Genomic DNA, 18,062 nt, shown 5'->3' on the forward strand with positions numbered 1-18,062 from the left:
ACACAGATGTTTGGAAAACAACAATTCCCACAATGCAGGGAAGCAAGCATTGGAAAACACTAAGGATTTGTATCAGGCCCAGAGCTAGTTAATTTTTCGTAAGAGATCTAGACTCATGAGTGAGCTAAGAGGTAGCTAAATTTTTTAAGAACATTAAGCTATCCAGGAAGGTGAACTCGAAAACTGACTGAAATCTCTCCAGATGAGGTTAATGAACAAAACCCTCACCTCTCCAAGCAAATCAACCATTCCTGATGCTTGCAAACAGGTGATTTCTTATGGCTATTGTATTGATTTGTTTCAGTTATGAACTTTTTAATAAACCACCTGAAAAGCTGTTATGCTGAGTGGTAGGGATCTACATTTTAAAAACTAATAAGTTTCAATGAAAATTTAAAAAAAAAGACACCAATGCATACAGATGCCCTAGGCATTACCATCAGATTAGCCACAGTTTGTGACATGCCCATCACAATTGCATTCCTTAGCCATCCAAGCACCTCCCTCAAGCCAGCTTGTTTCCCCTTCTAAGCAAGTTTCCCACAAATTAGTGCCACCCTACATTCACATTTGAGGAGAATCTTTCCCTATGTAAGTGTAGGCTATTAGTGTAGGCTTCAGCTATGTGTGAATGTTTGTGATGATTCCCATACAAACACAAGTTCTTGATTATAAGATTACAAGCTCTTTAGAGCCTGCTTTGGCCCCACTCCAAAAGTGATAACAATTATTAAGATCATAAGCTCTCTGGAGTCCAGGTTAAAGGTCCCATTTCAAAGTGATACCAAGACTATATATTTATCCATTCATATTGGACCTGATGAAGATTTGAAATGGTGCATTTTGGATCGACCCACCATTGTCCATGTATGTGTCAATATATGTAGAATTCATTTCTGGAATTTGTGTATCCATATATTGGGAATGTAAATTTGGAATTAGTGTTTTGTTGTGTATGACTGTCACTAAATTACTCTTATTGTTGTGTTGTTGTGCTTGAAAGTGGTGTATTTTTTATTTGGACCCCACATTCACAAGCAGGAGCCACTACTGAAGTGAGGACTCCTTCAGGGCCAAAAAGGGCTGTTTCAATTTTCATTGCTGCTTGGGGACAAACATTTGAACAAGGAGGGATCATGAAGCAGTCTTTGTCCAATTTACTCCTTACAGCACACTCCAGAAACTGAATGGGAGAATTCCACCCATTCTTAAGACATTCAGTAGGGACAAGAATGGTCGTTCTAAAGACAGATGAGCTTGCATGGTTCTGGTTCAGGAGCCATGCTCTTCAAAAACTGCATGGGGAAAAATTGATCTACAAACACCTTTCTTGACTCTAAGATGATCTGCTGATGTTAAGAAGGACTGATGCAGCTTTGTTAAGCCTTTTGGGGAAAGAACTCATATTTCATAAGGCCAAAGGACTCAGGTATCTCATCACAAGACTGACATGTATCTCCCACTAAGGAATCCTCAGGCCAGATGCACACTCGACACCTGTTTTCCAAGTGGACCTCATCATGCAATTCATAGGAGTCTTCACAAGCAGGCATACTATTCAATCCTATTTTTGGCCATAAAAAGGTAAAGGTAGTCCCCTGTGCAAGCACCAGGTGTTTCCGACTCTGGAGTGATATTGCTCTCACGTTTCACTGCAGACTTTTTTTACGGGGTGGTTTGCCATTGCCTTCCCCAGTCACCTACACTTTTCCCCCAGCAAGCTGGGCCATACTGGAAGAATAAAATCCAGCATGTAGAGAGAAGAAATCTTGGGGAATGAAATGGCTGGGCAGGGGAATAAAACTGCCTTAGCTCACCTTGGCTTTGATTCTGGAGCAAAACAGCTCCCCTTTCAACCCTAGCCTGCCTTTACTGGAAACATCAAGGGGGCCGCCCTGCCCTTAGTTAAGAGACTGCACACAATTTGAAAAGAATCAGCACCCTATCTAAGGGAGCTACTCCAGATGGCTCCCAATGTGAACAGGATACCCTCGGGAAAAGCGACAAGCCTAAAATGCTATTAGAAAACGAACAGGGAGCTCAGCATTCCAGCTCCCTGTACCTCTTTCTTGGCCAGCTTTTTTGGCATCTTTCATGATAACTCCCCCCTCCCCATGCCACTCCTTTGCAGCATGCTTAACAGTGCCCAGTTTTTAACTCCTCATCTGTCAATTTGCTGCAAGCTGTGCTCCCATCCATCCACACATAGAAATGCTCAAACCAGTTTGCCCAAACTGAGTCTCTAGTTCCTCAGTTGCTGTAGTCATAACTTCAGGGATAAAATAGGACAGGGGTCCCCAACTCCTGGTCCATGGACCAGTACTGGCCTGTAACCTGTTTGCAACCAGGCCATGAGTTGTATAATTATTTCATTATATATTACAATGTAGTAGTAATAATAAGATGATGACATTGGATTTATATCCTGCCCTCCACTCTGAATTTCCAAGTCTCAGAGAGGTTTAAAATTTCCTTTGCCTTCCCCTCCCCCCACAACAGACACCCTGTGAGGTGGGTGAGGCTGAGAGAGCTCTGACAGAAGCTGCCCTTTCAAGGACAACTCCCGCGAGACCTATGGCTAACCCAAGGCCATTCCAGCAGCTGCAAGTGGAGGAGTGGGGAATCAAACCCGGTTCTCCCAGATAAGAGTCCCCGCACTTAACCACCACACCAAACTAATAGAAATAAAGTCCATCACCCCCATCCACCCCAGTCCGTTGAAAAACTGTCTTCTACAAAACCAGTCCCTGGTGCCAAAAAGGTTGGGGACTGCTGGAATAAGACACCAGCTCCCCCAGACTGGAACACCAGTGCATGCCCTGAAGGGTGGAAATTGATGCTCTTGTCACTGTCCACCCTATGAGCAAAAGTGCAGATGCTGGTTTTGCACGCACAAATGTCTAATCATTTGTCAATAATGCTGGCCATCTCAAGGCTGCTGCGAACAGCTGGGGATGGATTTCAGAGCACTCTCATCAGCTAATTTTTATAATAGCTCAGAATTGATTTCTTTCCCCTATTGTCTTCAAGAAACAATAAAACATCTTCCTCCAATTGCTTTTCTCTCTATCATGTCTCTGGCTCATAAATGCTTTCTGAGCATCTTAAAGTATTCTCCATGGTTCCTGCAGTCTTCTCTCCTAGGAAGACTACACAGGTACAGCTGCCTTGGCTAACAAGGGATCATTTCAACCTAACTATTTTCTTCACAAGGAATACCCACAAAATAACTTCATTTCTGATGAAGCGAGCTTTGCCTCTCAAAAGCTTATACCCCAAAAATCTTGTTTGTCTCTAAGGTGCTGCTGGACTTGAACCTGGCTGTTCCACAAAATAACATTAGCCATGGATCACAAAATCCACTGAGGTTTTGCAGGAAATGATCAAAAGGCACAAACGATCAGGACTTAATCTTTCAGCACAGAGATTTTGCTTGCAAACTCTCACCTTGAATATTGCTTTATGATACAGCTCCACTTTTCATAGGCATTGTTATATGACAGAATTTGTTCTTAGACCCAAGCCCAAATGACTACTGCATTTTTTAAATCAGAGGAAGACCCTACTGGACCCCTCTTTTTAAAACCTCAACAGCAATGAAGAAAAGAGTAAAATTCTAAAGTGGTTTCTTGCCAGAGCACATGGTTAGAGGTTTTGTGGCTGATTCTACTTAATCTCAGAATCCATTTAGGGATAAAACGATCTAATGCAGATCTGCAAGTGTGATCACAGATGGTCGAGAAGACACAGAGAAGCCACAGTGGCCCATTCATTTCTCACAGAATGTCTCTTAGGAGACATTTATATTTGAGAGGATAAATTCTAAGTCTTTGCTGAAGAGAGAATTTTGCTAGGAAATGGCGTCTGGTACTAAATCATCAGTCACACGCATCAGCCTCCAATGGAAAGGAAATGGGAAACTGTTCCATTGAGGCAGAGTAAAGCTATCTGCTCTTTCGGGTCCACAAGGAAAGAAAGATCAGCGTGACCAAATCCATTCTTGGTAGTCTTAGCCCAACAGCATGACTCCGACACAGGTCAGTTCTGGATACTTGCAGTGAAACACTCAGGGAAGGGGGAGAGTCTGTTTAGGGATACTCTCAAAGATGGACATCCAGCTCTCTGTACTAGTTAAGGTTTATTCAATCCTAATATGACGAATGTGGTTTATCAGGCAATATTTTCAAATGAACTTCCATTTTAAGATTTATTGTTGGCAACCCACAGGAGGGCTGTTCATCACATTACCTTCATCCACCTGGCAGGAAGACCTCTGGGGCAAGTTTAAAATAGCTGTCCAGCAGAACCAGCACCATACCACTTCCACTGGCTCCCCACCACACAGGGAGAGTTTTGCACATGCCAGCAGCTTCCTATGAAAGCATGTAGCAGACCAATGGCGCTGATGAGCAATTCAAGAGCACCTGTCTCAGAGTCACCACCATTGAGATAAAGACCCTGGTCGATTGTCTTATGCAGAAGAGAGTTTGACCAATTCAAGAGCACCTGTCTCAGAGTCACCACCATTGAGATACAGACCCTGGTCGACTGTCTTGTGCAGAAGAGCGTTTGACCCAAAGGCACACCAACCTCCCCTCCAGCAGCCAAGCAGTTCTGTTCACTGACACCCCCCCTCCAGCAGTCTTCCCCTTACCTTGGTCCTCATCTGGCCAGAGGTGGACACTTTGCGGATGAGCTTATGGGAGCTGCCCTCCTGCTCCCCTTCGCTGTCCGAGGACTCTTCTCCGGCTGCCTCGCCTGGCGTCAGGCGGTCCAGATCCAGGGAGGAGACGGACTCCCGGCCCTTGCGCAAGAAGAGCTCCCCCGGGGGAGCCAGCTTCTCAGCCATCTTCAGCGGGAGGAAGGGTGGAGACCCGCGGGCCCCGCGCCTAAAGGGGACAGAGAAGAGCCCTGGAGGGAGGCAGGCTCCGGCCCGCGGGGGAGAGGACGAGGAGGCGGAGCCTGGCCGAGGGGCGGGGGGGCTGAAGCGCCTTAGAGACGCTCCGAGGCAGCCTCTCCTCCGGGCCCCCCGCCCGCCCGCACACCCCTCTCCTCCTGCTGCGGAAGAGCGCTCGCCCCAGGCGGCGGCGGCGGCGGCTGCTGCTGCTGCTTCCTCTTTTTCGCCTTCGGTCGGTAAACAGCGTGCTCGGCGGCGGCGGCGGCGGCAGCTCTGACGCTGCCCCCTCCCGCTCGCTCCCTCGGAGTAGCGGAAAGAGAAGCTGCTTTGCTCTGAGGAGCCCCCGGCCGGCCGGCCTGCTTGCACGAGAAGGGCTCGGGCGGACTCGCCACCTGCACCTCCTCCGCCGCGCCGCGCCGCGCAACTGCACCGGAGCCTGCAAACAGGTGGTTGCCTGCCTGCTCGCCGTGGGCCGCTCTCGCTCCCTCGCCCTGTCGCGTCCCCGGGGGTCCAGCCCACCCCCCGGCCTCTACCTACCTGCTGCCTCCCGGCCGGCCGGGACCAAGGCGACGCTGCTGCTGCTGCTGCCGTCTGGCTCCGCGCGATCCGCCTCGCCGGGCTCCTGCGGCGCCGCGGGGGAGCGCGCGTGCCCGTCCTCCTCCTCCTCCAGCCCGTCAGGCGCAGCACAACTGAAGCCCCACGCACGGCGGCGCCAAGGCCCGGCCGCCCAGCAACAGCCCCACTGCCGCCGCCGCACGTGTTGCTTCCCCTCTCCCTCCCTCCCTCCCTCCCGCCGAGGAAGCGCCGCGCACGCAGCCGCCCCCAGCAGCACTGCAGTGTCGCCTCCCCCCCTCTCAAAACCCCTCTTCCCCGCCCCCTCCTCACATCTGAGTCAGGCCGTAGTGCGGAGAGGAACCCCAGCTGCCTTCCCACCCACTGATGCCTGGCTCGGTTTTAATCCGAATTAACGCATTAATCCGTATGCAGAATTGTGTCGCCCACAAAACAATCACACTAGAGAGACGAACCTGCGGTGGAAATGTCCCCTCTCCTTCTTACGGGGCCGCCACCACACAACCTTAAGGTCTCAAACGGAGCCCGCTCCCTTTGCCCGACAGATTCCCTGCGAGGAAAGGCACTTTTGAGTGGCCAGTGGAAAGAGAGAAGGACGCCTAAGGGGGCTGTAGTTGTGGAGGGGGGGGGGGGTGGAGAAAGGGAAGCCGTAAAGAAAATTGTTTAATTTTTCATCATAACTAGACCCCGACACAAAATAATAGGCAGAGGGACAAAAAAGGGCATACTTGTTCACATACTTCTGGAATTCACACTTGCAAGGTGTAATAATGGCCCCTTGCTGAAATGGCATGAACGGGGGATCACACTAATTCAAGGAGGAAAGGCCCTTTGGTGGCTGTTCACAGTGACAAAATGGCACCTTCATGCTGGGAGGCAGGGTTCTAGTTACTGGGGGAGTGGGGCTGTGCCTTGCTGCCCTACTTTTGGGTGCCTTAGGAGCATCTGGCTGGCCATTCTGGAAAACAGGATGCTGGACTAGATGGCTTTCCTTGGCCTATTCCAGCAGGGATCTTCTGATGTTCTTAAGGGAGGTGCAAATATATATCTGAGCTCCCCTCTTGCTTTTTAGCAGGGTGCTTAATGTGGGCCAGGACATCAACACACAGGCTCAGATTCCTGATAGGTGTTAAGAGATTGTAAAAGCACCATTTGGGAGTAGTAGCTACTTTGGATAAATTAATCTGGTTTTTAAAAGACGCATTAAGATGTTATGTACGCATGCCAATGATACAGCCTGAGCTGGAAGAACAGACTAAATCTGCAGTTGTGCGCTTTCTTGCCAGTTGCACACAATCTGGGGGCTCTTGGAAACAGAAACATAAGCAGCCACAGTAGGAATGTTGAAAACTCCAAAATGAAAATTTCTTTCTCACAGGATAGAAGTTTCTGCTAGGTTAAAGAACATCTGTAAGCTTTGACCTGATGGACTATGAGTTCTGTCCTAAACCCAGAGGAGCTACAGCAGGTGGATTCCAAACAGGTACAAAAGTTATGTGCCTAAAGTCCCACTGAAATCAAGGGAACAGAAACCACCCAATGTATTTTTGGTGCCCGGAGCTGAAAATCCAAATAGTGTCCCCTTCGTGCTTATCATAAACTGAGTAGCTGACTGTTCAGTGCCCAAGATGGGTAACATTGCCAGGACTAAGAAAAGGTCCATCTCCCCAAATGGTCTTAGCATGCCTAACTGTGATAGATTGTGGCCAATGTTGTGTTTCATTCAAACAGTGATGGTCAGTAGTAGCCAGTTGTTTGAATCCTTGACTTTCTTTGATCCAAGGGAAGCACTACTATAAAAGAGCTGTAGGTTTTGATTCTGAGGCAGGAAATAGGGCTATGATCAGCTGTTTTATTTTCTCCAGTGCATCACTTTCACCCTAACTATCAATTCCTCAGCCTTCTTTCCCCCTGAAACTTCTGTCTAGGTCTTTGTCTCCTTCAGGAATGAAAAGATTCAAGGTACTGAATATCTGCTCCATTTCACAACTATGGGTTGTGAAGCTTGAACTCAAGTGGGAATGGGGTAGTCTGGGTTATCACCTGCCTCATGAGGCTAAACTCCTTGCCTCTGTTGTGGTTTATGAGGATTTTATCTCTGCTTCACTAATTCTCTGTCTGTGCAGTGTAACAACCTTTTCGAGAAAAGAGATCCTGAATGATAACACAACCCTAAGGGACTGTACTACAGTTACCTGAACATAAGAAATTTGTACTGAAACACATTGAGTGGATATCCCTTATAGCAGAAGACCAAGTTATTGCTTTACTTAGTAAGACAGTTGTGTCAAATTAGGACATAGGAGGTCTGGATTGAAATCCCACCCACTGGGGTGACCTTGGAACAGTAACTCTCAGTACAATCTACTTCACAGGATTGTTGTGAATATAAAACGCAGGAAGGGGGTCCATGTGGATCACTCTAAGGATCTTGGAGGAAATGCAGGGTAAAAATGGGACAGCTACTATTGCCTTAAAAATACAGTTCAGTCATGGACTACTGGACTGTATTAAGGCCACCAACTCAAACTCTTGGCTGAAATAGAAGCATTAAAAGCCTCCCTCATGGAGCTACTTTATGGAGGCACAAAGGACTATTAGACTTTTTTGTATTTAGGTAGGGAAAGGAACAAATTGCTCAGTACCAACAAGTGGTGATGTTGGAGAGCAAGTGAACTTGTTTTATCTGAACCTATATTAAGAACATGTTGGATCAGGCCAATGGCCCATCCAGTCCAACACTCTGTGTCACACAGTGGTCAAAAACCAGGTACCATCAGGAGCTCCACCAGCAGCACCAGATTCCAGAAGCCCTTCCACTGTTGCCTCCCAAGCATCACTGCCTCAGAAATAGTGTTTCATCTATTTCTTATGGCTAATAGCCACTGATGGACCTCTATTATTCTGCAGCAAGAGAGGGAGCTCTCTTATTCTGCTAGCTACTGGGACCATGAGTCCCAGGCAATAATGGGTTAATCCTGCTCTCAGGCAACACCATTTAATATCCATGTGGATGTGAGATGGGTTTGGGTGGTCATTTTTATTTTACTTTGATATCCAGACAAATTATTTTCCATGGCACCAAGCTGGGGAGGGGGAGAGTGTGGTCTGTGGTAAGGAAGAATGGAAAGCAGTAGTATCTATGAGTTTCTCCTAAGGAGCTAGGAATTCTTGGGCTTCCTGATAGCACCTTCTATGGAAAATATAGCATTTATTAATTAATGGGGAGGGGGAGCCACCAGGTGGCCTTAACTATGACTGCTTTGACCATTGTGGCACAGTCACCATCATTTATGCCTTTGTTCACTTTGTGTGTCCAAGCTCGTCAGTCACTGTTGCTCATGTATTCATGAGTTATAGGGATTTTCACTACTGGGTGGTTTCTGGAGGTACATGGAAGTAGCTGACCGGGGCAATGCCAGTCATTATTCTCACTACTGCTAGCCATCAATTGTAGAACTGCACTTGTACCAGGCCTGCTTCTCAAGATGGCTTCTTTTCTCCCATGGACACTCTACTAATCACTGCAAATAATAATTGACTTCCCTTGGAAATAAGCTTAGAAGAAGAAGATATTGGATTTATATCCCGCCCTCTACTCCGAAGAGTCTCAGAGCGGCTCACAATCTCTTTTACCTTCCTCCCCCACAACAAACACCCTGTGAGGTGGGTGGGGCTGGAGAGGGCTCTCACAGCAGCTGCCCTTTCAAGGACAACTTCTGCCAGAGCTATGGCTGACCCAAGGCCATTCCAGCAGGTGCAAGTGGAGGAGTGGGGAATCAAACCCAGTTCTCCCAGATAAGAGTCTGCACACTTAACCACTACACCAAACTGGCTCTCTACAAACTGGCTTAGGTTGTAAGGTAGATTCAAATGTGGCCTTGAACTTGAAAGCACCAGGCTTTGACAAGCCAGATGCTCCCCAACACTTACATTCTTAAGAAAACAATAGTAACTTACCTTTCAGGGCTTTTGCAAGTATTGCCAATATTACAGATGGGAAAACCCAACAGGCAGGAAGCAGGGTTTTTAGAATGGCTGTTTGCATTTTGGAAGATCTCAACCCCCCCCCCCCAAAAAAAAAAAAAAATTGTTCAAACGAAGCTACCTTATGTGGTCATTTTGTGTGTATGTGCATAAGCTCCATGAAGGAAGAAGAAATAAACGTATATAACCAATAATTACAGCTCTCCCAAGAAGCTCAAACATGCTTTCAGTGCTCGTATTCATCTGAACCATGTGTGTCTTCCTTCCTTCTGAAGGCAGTTTGCAATAAGCACAGCCAATCTCTTTTTAAAATTATTTATGTTCTTCTCTTGTCTCAAAGGGAAGAGACTGAATATGCACATACATATGTAAAAGAATACTCAAAACTTTAGCAGCAAGGAAAGCCAATTGGACTGGCTATTTAGCTATTCATCATTAGCCCTCCTGCCTCTATCCCCTTCCAGGGCTTGAAAAACTGCCATCATCCCAGGGACAACTCTTGAGCTTTATGCAGCAATTAAGGGACAGAAGTCCAACTCAAAAGTGCATCTGTTTGCTAATTAGCATTACTTGCCATCCCTGAAGTCTTATGCAGATGACCCAAACAGCAAATGCCACTCACTCCTAATTCCTCTACCCTTCTTTAAACCTGGGGAGAGTGTTCTTGGGACAGGCTAATTTAGGCAGAAATCACCGCATGCCAGGATTGCCCCCCACCCTGTCCAGGTCTAGCTAAATCTGGGGCTGCTTATCAAAAATGGCTGTGTGTTCCACAATCTCTTAAATGGGTCACCAACAACTCTTCCATTTGCAGGGCTGAAAACTAGATCAAGTCAAGCAGGAAAAGACTTTGGCACTGTGAGTCACCCTCCTATTGAAAGCTTCAAAGGACTGGACTATCGCACAATAATTGCAGCCATCACCTTGGGGGGGGGGGAGGATGAGGTCCTCAGAATTTGCCCTTCTCATTCTTCCATTGCGTCTCTGGTTGCTGGTGTTGCAGGGCCCTCTAGTGGCTATAAGAGCGGGCAGCACTAACAGCCTAATGAAGCAACTTTATCCACAAGGAGCTCCACAGAATGTGTGCCAACTCTAGAGAAATCTATTGGGGCAAACTTAAATAAGAGTCATGTGACACCTTAAAGGCAACTTTCATGGGCTAGAATCCACTTCATCAGATGCATGTGACAGGTTTTCATGAGAATATATACAAACAAGGTTCTAAGTGTTACTTATTTTCCTTCAGGACATCAGCTATAGAAGCCCTAGGCTGCACTCAGAGTGAGAATTCTCTTAGAATCATAGACCCCTCCAGGGTCATCTAGTCCACCCCCTGCTGAATACAGGAAACTCACGAATGCCTCCCCCCACACCCCCGGTAACACCTGCTCCATGACCAGAAGATGGCAAAAAAACCCTCCAGGATCCCTGGCCAAAATGGCCTAGAGAAAACCTGCTGCCCGACCCCAAAGTGGTGAACAGCATTCCCTGGGTGTGTAAAAAAGGACCACAAGAACTAAGCACTGATGCAACCCTTCTTGCCCTTCCTCTCATGATCTGCCTAAGTTTACAGAATCAGCATTGCAGTCAGATGGCCATCTAGCCTCTGTTTAAAAACTTCCAAAGAAGGAGAGCTCACCACCTCCCAAGGAAGCCTGTTCCACTGAAGAACCACTCATTCTTCCTATGTTTAGCCAAAAACTCTTCTGATTTAATTTCAACCCGTTGATTCTTGTCCGACCTTCTCATTTTGCATTCACTGTCACTACAATTGCAGACACATGGACTGTGACAACAGAGTTCCACACAGGAGTTTTCTGTGCCCTTTCCCTATCAGTCATCATCTTCCATGCCTTTCCCCCCATTGCTGTGCCTCCAAAGGGTTGCTCTCAAAGGGTTTAAGGAAAATCAGTAATTATAACACTGACAATTATGGTGTGGAGGAATGAAACAAGGGGCTGATGTGAGAAAAACGGTTCTAATGGGAGGTCGGACTTTTGGAAATGTTCATATTCCTATTCAGAACATGCAACAATATGCATGAACTGCTTTATCAAAGTGAGTGGTGAAAAGTAGGTTTGGGAAAGCATACTGTGGACAAGGAAGGGACAACTTGAACACAACTAGACCACATCATATGGATGCTCAACAAAAAAAGGGGGGTGCTTCAGAGTGGAAACCAAAGCAGAAAAACATTCATATGTAAGGTAATGTGGATCCACTACATGCATCTGACAAAATAGGCTCTGGCCCCTAAAAAGCTAAGAGGGAATAAAATTGCATTAACCTTTAGGATGCCAAAAGACTCCCGTTGATTTTTGCACCAAACTCTGTCTCCTTCTGCAGAACACCATCAAAGAGGAAGCCAGTGTTCAGGATTAACCTCCAAGGGACAAGTGGGAGGCCATCCCCTCTGGGGCAGAAAGGCCAACAGTCCATTGCAACCCAAGCCTCATGCCCAGACCTTTGAGATGATCTTAGATACCCTTCCACTGCTAAAAGAGGTTGCCAACAGTTGCTCCAGTGGAAAATCACCACACAGGACTCCAGAAGCTTATCATAATTAGCACCATTTAATGCAAGTGACTCTGCCCCTTTCCCCTCCTTCCCTACAACGGCACCCACGCCCAAGGCATGAGCTGCTAAAGGCGGTGCCAAAACAGAACAGTTGACTGGCGAGAGACACCTTCAGAAATGCTACTGAAAAGGCTTTGCTGTGGAAATGCTGGACAGCAACCATTGATTTCTTTAGTGTGTAGGAAGCACAAAATTACACCCAGCAATACATGCATTTAATAACATAGCAACATTCAGAGCTGGCACTTGGACTCTCCCTGTGCTGAGGAAAAGCTGGCCTAGGCAAGAAGAGGCAACCTGCCCTGGCATGGCAAGATACATGTGTGAGTGGGTGATCTAAAGCATGCAAGTTTCCAAGTTACACAGAATTTTTCAGCTTTCACCACACCCTGAAGAAAAACCCTGTGGGATGAAAAGTCACACATTCTACCACTATGAGAACTTGGTCAAACCACACAGGAATATTACCTTACCTAGTTTGCATTCTGGCTTGGGGGAAGAGATGCAACAAGGTGGTGGAGCAATATAGCCATGACACTGAGTCCAAGACAGCTTTCCTTTCCTTTCCTTACAGGGGGCCTGGGGCCCTTTGCCGAAAGAGCTCCATCTCAGCCGACAATGGCCAGGGCTTCTGGGGGAGGAAGTGGTGCAGCATAGGTCAGAGGAAGCCTCAGCTCACACCTGGCTGCACCAGATGGCAAACTCAAACCCCACTATGTAAAGCAGGCACAACCTCAGCTAGAGTCTGACAGGCCAATGAGGAAACCACACAGCCTTATGCCTAAATCCAGAGACTCACTTTTGGGTGGCAGCAAGAGGATAAAAGCTGGGCTCTGGGGGGCAGTAGCTTCTGGCAAGATCCACAGAGCCCCGAGGGCTGGGAAATGGGGCAATCCGCCCCACCCACTGAAAGCTTTGCTGCTTGTTTCCAGGCATGCAAGCAGCAGCAGAGTCTAGCTGTGAGTGGGCCAGGGAGCAGCAGCAACTACGGGTGCCAAGAGAAACCTGCAGTGCCGCACAGAGGCCAAAAGCCAGGGTGGATGTCTAAGTGCCGTTCAAAATGTGACATTAAAGTTTTTTTAAAGGTTGGAACAAGTAGAACAAAGAGTCCAATCTTCCCTGTGGGATTGTGAACAACTGGAACAGGCTTCTGTGCAAAACATATAAACAACTTGGGGTGGAGGAAAACTCAGGCTAGAAAGCCAAAGGACAGTGATGGGAGCCCTGAATGAGAGAGGTGGGGTAGATAAAGCAAACAAGCTGGGCTACAGGCCTGGAAAGGGAGTGTTCAGTTGCAAAGGGGATTCTGGAATGGCTGCTGCTGGAAAACAAATAACCGTGTCAGGCCCCCTCAACACTGCTCATTCACAAGCAGATTAGAGCCTAATCATCTGACATTAGAAGAACATCCCCCTACGGGAGGGCAGGGATAGAAGGTGCTCCAGACCTGCCTACTGCCCCTGCCCTGGGCTGAAGAGTGCTGCCATCTCTGCAGTCCCTGGGTTGCTCTCAAAGGAGGTCCTAGATGTTTGTTTTTGTTCAAACTCACTTTCTACCTCTGGGCCAAATGCAGTCGTTTGTCTAGACAGTTCTGACGCTTGTCTGCAAAGTTAGCAAAAGATCTCCAGACAGACTTGTTGAAAGCTCAGTTGAGGACACACCATTATAGCTCCCCCTCCACAGGGCAAAGAGCAGCTTCAGGGAAGAAAAATATTTGCATCAGGAGAACAGTAGGTGGGTGGGAGTTTTAACCTCTCCATGCTATTTGCATCTAATCTAGCTGAACCCTGGCTGCTGTGCTGACAAACAAAGGGTGAGGACTAGGGAAAAGAAGAGGAATGCCTTAACTAGGAAAGTGTAGTAGTCCTTTAATGGGAGGATTTGAAAACACAACCTCCTTTGCTGCAAACCAGAAAGTCCAAATATGCAGGCCTTTTCAAGAGTTAAGTGCTATTTTTCCACCAAGGGGTCTCTGTGCCACCTCCTCAACAGCACAGGTTCTACTGAGAAAGCAACCCCAAGGTTAAAAAGTGTGGGTAGCTCTAGACTGAGCTGGCTGAAGGGAACTGCCTCCCCCTTCTGAGAGAATTTGCAGCCAGAGAGCAGGCAGAGGGCAGCAGAGCACCCAAGGGGTTAAAGAGATGAGCTTGGCCTTCCAACATTGTTTCAAAGACAATGGAGAGGAAGAGGATGTTGGGGTGGAATTTCTGTGGCAGGAGCCCAGCACATTCCTTCAGCCACATTGGGGGAGGGGAGAGAAAAGGACAAGTCCCATTAACTCCTCATTCCCCAAAGTGAACCCAAAACATCCCCTGCAAGGAGGTTTCCATGTTGGGAAAAATCAACTCCTCCAGAAATATGGGGAAAGGGAAGCTGGCTCGCTCTCCATCCTCATAATCCCCCTGAAACACAATGGCTGAGTTTGCAGTCAGAACAGTAGACAGCGAAAGAGGACAACAAATGTGATATGTACCCAAAGGTACATTAAGGCACAAGGGGGCTAATGCAGGCACAATACTGCACCTGGCTGGCTCCTCCTGCATGGAGACAACCAACAGTTCCAAGAGACCCTGACCAAAGGTCACTGTACTCCAAGACCCCTAACCTCACACCCAGAAGGAGCTTTCTGTGATCCAGCCACACTTTCTTGGCATGGGTGAGGAGGGCAAAGACCCATAGTTGGCACAGCAGCAAATACTTCTTGGCACAGTTTCATCAGCATGGTGAGGAAGTGGCTTGGTTTCTGGGGCTGGGATTACCCCAGACCCTAGCTCATGGGATCTGCAAAGCACAAGTGTTACTCAGTGTTACCCCTCGTGTTTATAGGCAGTAAGGGGGATTTGTACAGGCTTCACAGGATGGACTGATGTGCAAACAGTCTTTAAACTACACCCCAGATGGAAATACGGGAAATGAGTAACCGCCTGAGAAGGCCTAGAGTGCTACCCTTGCTTCACACTCTGATGGGAAAAGCTGGCTCAGCCAGGAAGAGGAGCTGGGAAGGCTTTTCTCCCTTCCTGAACTTAAGAGCGCTGCTTTGGACCAAGGCACTTTGAAAGGCCCTGCTGGCCAAATGGAAGAGAGACTCATGGGTTCTGCACTTGGTTTAAATTCCACAGAGCTTCTACCTGAACAGATCCCACCCCCACCCTCCCCAGGAATGACAAAACCCTTCTAGGCCAAAGGATTGTGGTCCTGGTTGCTGCTGGCAGTAGAAGCTTGGGATGAAGGCTGGAAGGACTAACTGCTGGCCCCTGAAAGGGATGGCATCTATGCCCATGGCAGACAGGTTGTGTCACTATCCCTGTCACCTAACACGATTCCTCTCTTAATTCTTTTCCTTTTTTTAAAAAAATGGTTAGGTAGGAAAATAAATAGGATTGGAACAGGAGAAACGGAATGCTCTAAGTGTTGTCAGGAACATGAGACGAGGAGAGGGATCCCACAGCCAGGCTGTGATTATAACCATTGCTCACAAGCTGCTTTCGCCCTCTGCTTGGCAATGCACATAACCACTGAAGCAGAAGGCAGATGGTTTTCCTGGTGCAGCCTGTCCCTACAGAAGACTGGGAAGGAAGCGGAGGAAGCTTAAACCATCTCATGACCCCCATTCCATTCCAGTGTGGCTCCAGGAATCCCACCATCCTGATCCTGAGCTGCTGCAACAATCCATCCCAGCCAGACAGCCTGTGTCCTGGCAAAGAGCACTTTGGTGAGCCTTTCCTTCCCCCCAGCCATGGAAGAAGGCGATGCAGTTATCTGGTATGGCGGAGTCTTTGGCAAAGAGGATTATCCTGAGAGCGAGAAGGCAGCAGATGGCAAACAGTCCATGACAGGCTGGGCAGGCGGCACCTCTCCAAGAGGGACTCCTTTGGCACGTGGGAGGCTTTGGCTGTTCCTCCCAATAAAATCCCTCCTGGTGGCCACCAAGCAGGTTCCCACTAACAGTCCCGGGGCATCCGGCGCAGGCTCTCTCGCAGGCAGCGGAGCTGCTCCTCGCCCAGCTTGATCTTGTCGTCCAGCTGCCGCTGCTGGATGGCAAGCGCCGACTTCATGCGCACAAAATGCTGGTAGTCCTGCAGCTGTTCGCTGGGCAGGCAGCGTGACACACTGGCAAAGAACACACGCTCCCGCTGAGCAACGTGCTCCTGCAGCTCCTTGGCATCCTCTAGCTGGGTTGTCAGCTGCCGCTTCTTCTCCAGTAGGGCCAGCTTGTAAGGAGGGGAAGAGAGACAGGAGAGGACAGGTAAGTGCCTGTATGGAGCAGGACTTTTGTTGGCAGCCAAAGGGCAAGACTTTTCCTTTCTCTTGCAGTAGTCAGAGGCAAAAGTAAGGGGGTGTTTGAGAAGCTACCAGAGAATAGGATTCTAGGAAGGGCACCAAACCAGCTAGCCCACCACCCACCGCCCCATGGCATCGGGCATTTCAGTTCACCCTTTCCTGCTAAACCCTGGCAGATGGTTCCTCAACTCCTCTCCCCCCTGTGCTGTTGGGTAACCAAAATTTGGCATCAAAACAGCAGAGTCCTGAAGCCCTCTATGCATAATCCCAAAGATTATAAATACATTTGCATAATCATTTGGTTTGATTTGGCTCAAAGCACAGGAGGTCAGGATAAAGACAGAGTAGGAAAAAGAGACCAGTTGCTTAACAGGATGCTCTTTCATTCAAGGGGACCAGTTGGCAGGTGAGTTTCCTTTTGGCTTTACAAGCTGCCACTGGAACACTGCCAAGTTCCATAACTGCACCCTCCCTACCCACCACATACCTTTTCTTCCTCTGGGGCATCAGAGTCCAGGCTGCCAAGGGCATTCTCCACCCGGGCCAATCGGCCCGACAGTGAGAGAAGCAGGTTGACTACTTTGTCCAGGTCTCCAATGAAGAGGCGAAACTTCTCAAATTCATGGGGCTTGCAGACCCCCTTGACGTGACTCTCCACTTCTTTGCCCAGGATTACATTGGCGTTAATGTCATCCTGTAAGCCTCGCTGGGCCTCCTGCAACACCGCCAGCTTCCGGCTGATGCTCTCGATCAGCTGCACCTGGGAAAGGGAGAGGTCACAGCCAGGATGAATCACAGCCATTAGAAGTAAGCTGGGGCAGCATCAAGGGGTGAAGATGGTTTTGAACTTGTTTTAGCTTTTGGTTACCCACCAGGTTACCATGAGAGCTGAGGTTCTGTAATTGCTCAGGATCTCTAACAAAGAGCTCTCAATACCTTCTCTCCAAGGGACATGGCCCTAGTTTTTCTGGGGACTGCAAGACATGACAATGGAATGTTTTCAAAATAATCTGAAGGTGTGGGGCAGGCAGGCTGACCCTCAATATCTCACCTACTCTAGGACTATTTTTTAATTCAGGCTGAGATGGAACATCAGATTAGACTTGGAGACTGGAGAAGATTGTGTAGTTATTAATATTGTAAAGACCAAATTCTGAAATGCCAGAGGAGAAATTTTAAGCAGGGAATACTAACAAATTTGACTCTTGGTGAGTACCTTTGGGGGCCTGAAAATCTGCTCTACTCTCTTTCCACCAAAAAGCTTGATTTTTATAATGCACATTTTGTTGTAACACCAATCAGCATCTTCTGGTTTCCCTTGCTCTCACTCTCTCATGCACAAGGTCAACGCAACAAATGCTTGGGTATTCAGCCAGTCCCTTTAGAGACCCTCAAGTGGGACAGATGTGGGCATTTCACACCCAGCCAAGCAGCAGAAGCTTGCAAAAAAGGTGCCAGTAAGCAAAAGTACATTAGCAACATGAATGGCAGAAAAAAGGGACCCAAGAGGCTTTAATTAACCAAGATTTCATGCACAAGGGAAGCCAGCATCCCTCTCCCCCTGACCCAGGCAAATGTTCTTCTGCTTGGCTGGGCAGGATCCAGCATAAAGGCTGTAAGTATGGAGGGCAGCTGCAGGAAACAGGCACAGAAGTCAGCATCCCAAGAGAGCCCAGCTTTTGAGCAGTGTTCAAACCCAGCATGTTACTAGCCCTCATGGCTACAAGAAGACAGACTTCAAAGTGTG

At 48.0% G+C, this 18,062-nt stretch overlaps 2 protein-coding genes across 2 annotated transcripts in view; both read right to left on the reverse strand.

Moving 5' to 3' along the window:
• The window catches only part of DGKK (diacylglycerol kinase kappa), a 55,620-nt gene extending 50,721 nt beyond the window's left edge, over positions 1-4,899 (reverse strand). Inside the window, exon 1 of the mRNA XM_060249564.1 lies at positions 4,655-4,899. Within this exon, the coding sequence (XP_060105547.1) occupies positions 4,655-4,849 (195 nt within the window). The 5' untranslated portion in view covers positions 4,850-4,899. The remainder of the gene's footprint in view (positions 1-4,654) is intronic.
• Positions 4,900-12,011: 7,112 nt separating this feature from the next.
• Positions 12,012-18,062, reverse strand: part of SHROOM4 (shroom family member 4) — a 34,182-nt gene continuing 28,131 nt past the window's right edge. Inside the window, exons 10-11 of the mRNA XM_060249079.1 lie at positions 16,803-17,075; positions 12,012-16,245 (exon numbers count right to left, since the gene is read on the reverse strand). Coding sequence (XP_060105062.1) covers positions 15,976-16,245; positions 16,803-17,075 — 543 coding nt within the window. The 3' untranslated portion in view covers positions 12,012-15,975. The remainder of the gene's footprint in view (positions 16,246-16,802; positions 17,076-18,062) is intronic.

Source organism: Heteronotia binoei, chromosome 11 (genome assembly GCF_032191835.1).
Source record: "Heteronotia binoei isolate CCM8104 ecotype False Entrance Well chromosome 11, APGP_CSIRO_Hbin_v1, whole genome shotgun sequence".
Lineage (NCBI taxonomy): Eukaryota > Metazoa > Chordata > Lepidosauria > Squamata > Gekkonidae > Heteronotia > Heteronotia binoei.